Source organism: Trypanosoma conorhini, assembly GCF_003719485.1.
Source record: "Trypanosoma conorhini strain 025E chromosome Unknown Tco_14.4_contig_00160, whole genome shotgun sequence".
NCBI lineage: Eukaryota > Euglenozoa > Kinetoplastea > Trypanosomatida > Trypanosomatidae > Trypanosoma > Trypanosoma conorhini.
The window spans coordinates 25,479-33,013 of NW_021704248.1; the positions used below are offsets into that span (position 1 = coordinate 25,479).

The 7,535-nt window shown below is 53.6% G+C and overlaps 2 protein-coding genes across 2 annotated transcripts, besides 12 other annotated features; both read right to left on the reverse strand.

Annotated features, from left to right (window-relative positions):
• Positions 1–31: part of a microsatellite that runs on past the window's edge.
• A 146-nt stretch (positions 32–177) lies between these two features.
• Positions 178–198: a microsatellite.
• A 235-nt stretch (positions 199–433) lies between these two features.
• Positions 434–454: a microsatellite.
• Positions 455–704: 250 nt separating this feature from the next.
• Positions 705–2,750, reverse strand: Tco025E_03513 (uncharacterized protein; the record flags this gene model as incomplete). The annotated part of the gene is made up of 1 exon (XM_029370431.1): positions 705–2,750. The coding sequence occupies one exon, from the start codon at positions 2,748–2,750 to the stop codon at positions 705–707; it is 2,046 nt and encodes a 681-aa protein (XP_029229458.1).
• Positions 2,751–2,967: 217 nt separating this feature from the next.
• Positions 2,968–3,037: a sequence feature (A-rich).
• Positions 3,038–3,283: 246 nt separating this feature from the next.
• Tco025E_03514 (methyltransferase) lies at positions 3,284–4,882 on the reverse strand (the record flags this gene model as incomplete). Its single annotated transcript, XM_029370432.1, has 1 exon — positions 3,284–4,882. The coding sequence occupies one exon, from the start codon at positions 4,880–4,882 to the stop codon at positions 3,284–3,286; it is 1,599 nt and encodes a 532-aa protein (XP_029229459.1).
• Positions 4,883–5,047: 165 nt separating this feature from the next.
• Positions 5,048–5,062: a sequence feature (A-rich).
• Positions 5,063–5,100: a microsatellite.
• Positions 5,101–5,135: a sequence feature (A-rich).
• An 89-nt stretch (positions 5,136–5,224) lies between these two features.
• Positions 5,225–5,270: a microsatellite.
• A 74-nt stretch (positions 5,271–5,344) lies between these two features.
• Positions 5,345–5,384: a sequence feature (A-rich).
• A 1,296-nt stretch (positions 5,385–6,680) lies between these two features.
• Positions 6,681–6,697: a microsatellite.
• Positions 6,698–6,818: 121 nt separating this feature from the next.
• Positions 6,819–6,862: a microsatellite.
• Positions 6,863–7,431: 569 nt separating this feature from the next.
• Positions 7,432–7,505: a sequence feature (A-rich).
• The last annotated feature ends 30 nt before the right edge of the window (positions 7,506–7,535 follow it).

Below are 7,535 nucleotides of genomic sequence, written 5' to 3' on the forward strand. Positions count from 1 at the left end.
CGTACACACCCACACACACCCGCACGCACACCGAGTCTGCGTGCTGCGTGCACGGCGCCCCTCGTTCAATAGACTCTCAAAGCAGACAATAATAAATTGTGAGGCAGCAAAAACACAGAGCCGCCTCCCTCGCTACAACGCATACACCTTGGAGAAGAGAAAGTGCTGTTGTTGTTCCCTCTTCCTCCTCCTCCTCCTGCGGTTTGGTGCTCCCTGAAAAAGCAAGTACACAAACAAAAAAGGAGGGCGACAAGAGCACAACGACAGAAAGATGCGAAAGAGACGCCGCGGCAGAAAAACCAAAACGACAATGGAGTGAGAGAACGCATCGTCCCACAGCCGCCACCCACTCGTGTTCCCTATCCCTACTGGAGTTTTTCTTCCGCGCAGCGCATTAAGGCGTGTGGCTGTGAATTTCAAAAACAGTTTAAAAAGCAGGAGGAGGAGGAGGAGGGCCGCAATGCACGGGCATGCAGCCCATTTTTCGGGTGCAAAAGAAGGCGTCTGGCACCGCCACTCCTCCTCGTCACACGAAAGTCCCTCTTCGTGGTGATGTTGCATGCGCCCACCACGCGCCTCACCTGAACCAACAAACACACCCACAGAAAAGAAAAAAAATACACAAACGAGTACCGAGAAGGAAATACCAACAACAACAACGGTAACTCAAACGACAAAACACGGCTCCAGGAGTGTGCGGAAGATCACACGTAAACGTTAAAAGGGGCCTTCTTCCCTCCTGAAAGTGGTGGAATGGGTTGTGAGGACGCTTTGGGGTCTTTTTTGGGAGGTGTGTAGAGGCGGTTGAAGACGTTGTTTCTCAGTCGCCCCCCGGCGCTAGTGTTGTTCTCAGAGGAGAGATTCGAGACCTGCTCTATAACCGTCTGCGTCCTAGACCTCCCAAACAGCGCGCGTTGCCGCTCATTTTCGTCCAAAGCGGCAGACGGAATTGTTGAGGCGGTCAAAAACCTTACAAAGGAGTGCGGCTCTTCGTTGTGAGGCGTTGCTGCGGCAGCGTTTTCATGCGCAATTTGGCGGAAACAAGGGGCGTCGTGCTGTTCGTACGGAAAACAATCAAAGTCATGCGTGGTGGCGCCACCACGGGGTGCAGAGCGCTCAGTATATAACTTTTTGCTGTGCCGTGGCGAGAGGACAGACCGCGGCCCCATCTGCGTACCAAGTCCCGGACGCCATGCGGCTGACGGCGTCAGGGGGTCCTCCCCCTGGACCGGCTTTGCTTCCTGTCCCAGACCCCGGTGGGCTGGCGACATCAGCCGGGACCCCGGCGGGGTCTGCAGTGTTTGCGAGATGTCCTGTCCGACGGAGGCCATCCTTATGGAGGCTCTATCCAGCAACCTTTGCGCCTCATTCATGGCATCAGCTACACCAACGGAAAAGGAGATATCGATGCCACTGCATCGCAGCGCGTCAAACGAGGCATGGCTGCGTAGGTTCACCAAACTGCGGAGCAACGTCGCCACATCCTGCTCCTCAAACGGATTGCTCATTGCCGCCTGGAGTTGGTCCACCGGCTCAGGGGCGGCCAGCGTAGATTCCTCAGGAAACTGCATTGAGGCGGAGTGCATGCTCGCGTGCCGACAATCCAATAGTACCTTTTCAACACGCCCAACGACACCGGCGTCGGCGCCGCCATCTTGCTCATCCTCCTCGTCTTCGCTTGAAGAGACATAAACGTGAGCAAATCTGCCCCGTCCTTCCGCCCTCTTCCCTTCCTTTGCACACCAAAGAACACTTGCCCCGTCGTCTGAAAGGGAAAACTGGCCATTCCTTGGAGGTCGAAAGGAGGCATCCTTCACAAGGCGCGAGACATGATCCTGAAGCCGCCAAAGAGGATCCACTCCGTCATTCGATGGGTCTACTGTGGCACCTGGCGGCGGAGACGTAGGGGGGAGGGGAAACCCAATGGAATTTTTCGTCCAAATTGACTGGAGCACACCGCGAGGGAGGCGTGTGACGAAGTTGTACAGCTCAATCCACTCTTTGGCTCCGACCGAAGGCGTTTGCAGTACCTCGATGCGTTTCCTTAGCTCCAGTTCGACACGAAGTTCCAAAGAGAGTGGAAGCGGAGGGCCAGGCCTGCTATTCCCCCGTTCTGGTGGACTGAAATACAACGCCGCAGGGGTAATCGGCGAGGCAACGTCCTTGCCCTTACTAACGATGGGGCTAATACACCCAAGCGGATCGGCGCCAGCCGGAGCTGAGCTGAGAGCATCAAAGCGACAGAAATCCTCCCAGTTGCCGTTGTCTGTCTGCGTTGAACGCGTCATCACGGATTGTTCCTTCCCCTTCTCTACCTGTGTGGCACCTGTGTGTGTAGCCTGCGCGTTGGGCACCGTGTGCCTCGCAGTGAGCAAGGACGCAGTGAAGTTACTGCTGTGCGGAGACGGATGCGACAGGCCCATTTCTATAGGAGAAAAATTTGCAGTTAATTTCCGCGGCGGCGGCGAAGAGCTTTGGTGTCTAGCAGCAACATCGCCTTTTTTTGTGTCCAAACGGCCGTTGCTCGCGGGCCCCTTTCTTGACACGCGGCTGCCTGTAGAAGCGCCAACGCGGTCAGAGGGCGCAACGGACGACGACGTCTGATGGCGCCGCCTCGAATTTGTGCGGTCGCCGCGTCCCTGCTGCGTCGGGTGACGGCCGTGTGAAGAAAAAAGGGGACCCTGAAGGCAAATGAAGGACACCATGGTGAGAAGGCCGAAACCGGCCCAAATCAACTTTTCGTTGTCCATGAGACCCGCATGCAGGCGACTGCCTCGCACGCGCACGCACGCAGCTTTCCTCCCCTTCGCCCTTTTACCGCCCACCCCCTCCTCGTTGTCTCCCTCGCTCCCTCTCGCGCACACTGCGAGTTCGCGCGCGGATGTGCCTCCCTCTTTCCCTCCGCTCTCCGCCTCTCTATGCTGTTAAAGCAGAGTGCCAACGGCGTCCGGGTTGCAAGGGCGCTTCAAAAAGAAAAAAGAAATGGAAAAAGGTAGAAACACAAACAAACAGCAGGAGAAAAATAAAAAATAAATAAACGGGTGAAAAAAGGAACATAAAGGTACGCCAAAGACGCCTACCGGCGACGACGATGCATTGACCATTTTGGTTCCTCAGCGTTTCCTTCAATGTGAGCTGCCTAATGCCCATGCACAAAAAGGCATGTAATGTGCGTATTATTCGCAAACAAATATAGTTACGCCATCACCGTTATTCACACGTGACACTTAGCAGGCGGAGCGTAGCCTGAGAGACGCAAGGGGCGACCTAGGAGCAAATGATATTAAAAGATCAATACCCGCGGATGCATCACCGCGCTGAGGCGTTGCAGAGCAATTCCCCCAGCCACAGCGACGGGTAGCCCAGCGGTGCCCTCCAGCTGGTCTCCGTTCGGCAACAAGGTCAAAATTCTTTGGCAGCGCCGCAGCAAATGAAACGGGGGCAGAACTCCTTCCTGCGGCACAAGGAGCACTACCCCGCCCTGTGCCACCTCACGAAGTCGCTCCTCGGAGTCACAAAGGCTGATGTTGAACTCCGGATCGCCGCGGTGCGCATTGTACCACCTCAATGCCTCCGCAGTGGCTCTCATCTTCATCCTTTCCCTTTCCTCCAGCGCCACCTTGTCATGGGCAGTCTCGCTGTAAAGAAACGCATGACCGCAGTCAAAAAACCACCAAGCGCCAGCCGCACCGTTTGCCGCCTCGACGCGTTGAAACAGCTTAGTCGCCCACCCCTCCGCATCGCCGCTGTCGTCGCTGATGGAGCTTCCCAAGTACACCGGCGGGGTGTAGTGTTGCGTTCCCACCGTTCCCACGACATTCACCTTTTTCCTCCCAAAGTACAGCACCTGATCCACGAGAAAGGCGTTGGCACTACGAAGAATGCCACCGAGGCTACGCTGATCGCGCTCGTTCTCATAGAGCACAGATAACCCAAAGCGTCCAGGTGATGCAGTGAAGCCTCTCTGCAAGCAGACTTGCAGCAATAGCTGTCGAAACTGACGATGCATTTCGAGAATAGTGGAAACATTTTTCTTGTAGTAGAAAGGATGAATGGGACGCTGGTCCACACGCAAAATACTGCACTCAGCCGCGGTGCTGGGGAGCCGTTGACGGAAGAAGCGCTGATAGGCACGCAGGGCCTCCAATTCACTACTCGTACCGGTGCTCTTACCACCTTCCGCATCACTCACCAGGGTCCTCGCCGATGGGTAGTGGGCATCCAGAGTGGCGTAGAAGAGGGCGATACCCATGGATGTCACCACGTTAAGTGAACTTATTGTTCCATACTGTGGGACGTACACAACCACTTCGGCACGACAGTTCTTCCCGCCGGCCCCGTCGAGCTCGTCAATGTATTTCCTGCTTACGCCATTGTTTTCATGACCAACGACAAGGCGCGCCGCAGGGGGGAAGCGGCAGGAAAGAATGCTCTCCGACCGGTTTGTGTAATTCTCCAGCGCCACCAGTGGAAGTTGCCCAAGTGAGGGGGAATTCAAAAAGGCACCTTCGCCAAAGCGGGCCACTTGACGCAACGCAACACCCGGTTCCGCTCCATCAGCTGCTTCTACGTTCTGAGCTGCGCAGCGGGGGCGGAGGAAGTGAATGTCCTCCACGCGGCTCAGTGACAGAAAAAAAGGAGGGAGTGTGGTCCCAAAGTGCATACAGGTGCGAATAGAATTGAGCGCATTGAAGGCGCTTGTACACCCCTCAAGGCCGACGCATAGATGAGAATGCAGACACCGTTTTGGCCAACCACTCACCAGCCTTCTGGACCACCGTGTTAGTGGATCATCGCCGCGAAACCCCCTCGGTGGTGCCACCGCCTGTCTTAACCCCGTCGCTGTGCACCCCAACCGTAACTGCTGTGAACTACACACCATCGACGTAAGGCTGCTGGAGACGAAATAATCCCCACAACGGCCACGCCAGAAGGCGTGGGTGGATATGTGTGAATAAGTGCGTCTATGTGTGGGCCGCGACTGCCTTCCACACGACCCTAGCGAGAGCATACAGCAGCATAGTAGCAACATCGTAGCAACAGTGGGCAACAGGCACATACACACACACACACGTACACGCACACGCACACGCACACGCAGGAGAAAGACAAAGACAAAAATAAGAAAGAGAAAATAAAGGGGTAACGAAAGCAGTACAGGCTCAGAGCTAATTGATTTAGGAGCTTTGGAAACAGGCTCCAACGGAGAGTGTCATGCGCACACCACAGACACATACACGCGCACAGAGGCAGAGGCGCACATAGACACAAAAATAGCGTGGATACGAGCAACACATTTTGAGCCGGAGTAGGTAGTGCAAGGGGGTCAGGGAAGGCAAGAGTCAAAGAGGAGGAAAGGAAAAGAAAAGAAAAGAAAAAAACGACGGAGATGTGGTGCGTGGATCCAAAGAAACGAAGACCGTCTCGGTTATGAAGCCATGGTTGGTCCCCCTTTTTTTAACCCACCTCTATCAATCTTGGCTAGCACAAAAGCTTCCTCACATACACCACAAAACCACCGACGTCTCCCTCCTTTTCTCTCTGCTACTTGCAAACCCGGCTGCCTTCTCAAGTACCCTTATACATCTCACGAGATGGTTCTTGTGTTTACCTCCTCCTCTTATTATTTTTTTTTTGATCTCACTCCTTCGCCTTTTATTATTCTTGCCTCCAGAAAACTGTTCTCTCTCTCTCGCTCTTTCTCTCTTTCCCTCTCTCTCGTTGTCTCGCTCTTTTCCTTCCTTTAACTAGTTTCAAGAGAAAGATAAGTAGGGGGAGGGGGGTTATTCATCTTATTGTCGCTGTATTTCATCTGAGTGGGTGTGGATGCAATTTGTCTGATGGGGCCTTGTTGTGTCGGCACCTCCGCGCTTCCCCGCGGATTAGAGCAAAAACACAACGGGGAGGTCATTTAAAGCTACCCAGTCAGAGCTGCTGCTGGGAGACCAATGACAAGAACTTGCACACACACCTGTACAGAAGAGATCGACACATTGCCAAAATTATTGCAAGCCGCCCCCACAACAGCACATTCATAGGTGGTGACTGCTCTTAGCCCAAGTGAAGAAGGAACAACAGACAACAAGAGACAGTGTACTTAGGCGCAATTAACTGTGTCGATGTACCTGCTATAAACATAGCAAATGGCTCCCAATGCCACATTCATTTACCCGTAGTTGCGTTCTCTGTTGTTTGTATGCGTGTGTGCTTTAACAATCATGCACTAATTTTTCGTTGCTACTTACATCATACTACCTCGTCGTTGCTCTTGCCAGGCATCCTTCATGTCTGCGTGCCCATTTTACGGATTTACTTATATTTCACTCTTCTCTGGTGGTGGGTCATTAATTATTTGCGCATAAACACGCTCAGCTCCTCATCCTCACATCTCTATCATTTCCCTCCCACCGTAGCTCACGCCAATCTGCAAATAAATAGAACCTTTTTGGTACGTTTCCTTGCTTTGGTGTTTCCCCACAAGACTCTGTTATATGTTTCTGATTTATTTCTTCCGCTGAGTAACATTTTTTTCTTTGTATTTGTTACTTGTTGTTGTTACCTCATATGCCTCTCCTCCCCTAGCACGAAGCTGCCGGGGGTCGCTTGTGTGTATGCATCCCTCTCAACTTCGTCCCAAAAAGTTACAGCGCATCCCATTGGGCCACAAGCCACGGCTCAGAATATATATATATATATACTGCTCCCAGCCTCATCAGCTACATACCACGGACGACTGCGGTGGATGTCGCGGAACTGGGGACTGGCTTTCCTCCCCCCAGAGTCCCTCTTTCCTTCGCTTTACCCCTTCATGTGAAGTTTTTTTCTTTCCTTCTTCTTCTGCTTCTCTCCTCAGGTTCTTTTTGCTGAGGCCCCACTCCCCTTTTCCGTTGACAAGCGATGTTTTGTTTGCACATTTTTTTTTCTTCCCTGCCGCCGCACGTGTGTGTCACACGCCCTCGCCTTTGCGCCTCTCCCCTCCCCGCCCACGGCGACGACGTCCCCCCGCCGGACTGCTGCGGGCCCCGCGTGCCACGAACGGCACCGGACGCCCACCACCGCGAGGACGCACCCGCGCGCAGACGGAGCGAAGGACGTGGCTGCGCGGCGCAAAGGGCGAGGAGCTCCTCGCTTCGTGCCGCGCCTCTCCCTCACGAGAAATTTTAATACCACGCGCGTCCGTCATATCGCAAAAAAGAAAAGAAAAACACTGGAAAAAGGTCGCTCTACTTCGTTTCAATGCGTTGCCACGCTTCGACATTTTTTTTGGCTCGTAACGTTGCTCGCCACTCCATTGCCTCTCCGGCGGACAAACTGCCCATTCGGCCGCGCCAGTCAAACGACGTGTGTGTGTGTGTGGCGGGGGGGGGGGGGCGTTGGGCGGCAGCGGGCGCGCAACGAGCAAACGGGACACTCATGAAAGACTCGCACCAGAAGAAAAAAACAAAACAAAACAAAAACAAAAAAAAACAAAAAAAAGACAAAAAGAAAAGAAAAAGAAAAAAAAACGTAGTAATTTTTAGTAGACGTAGAAGTGT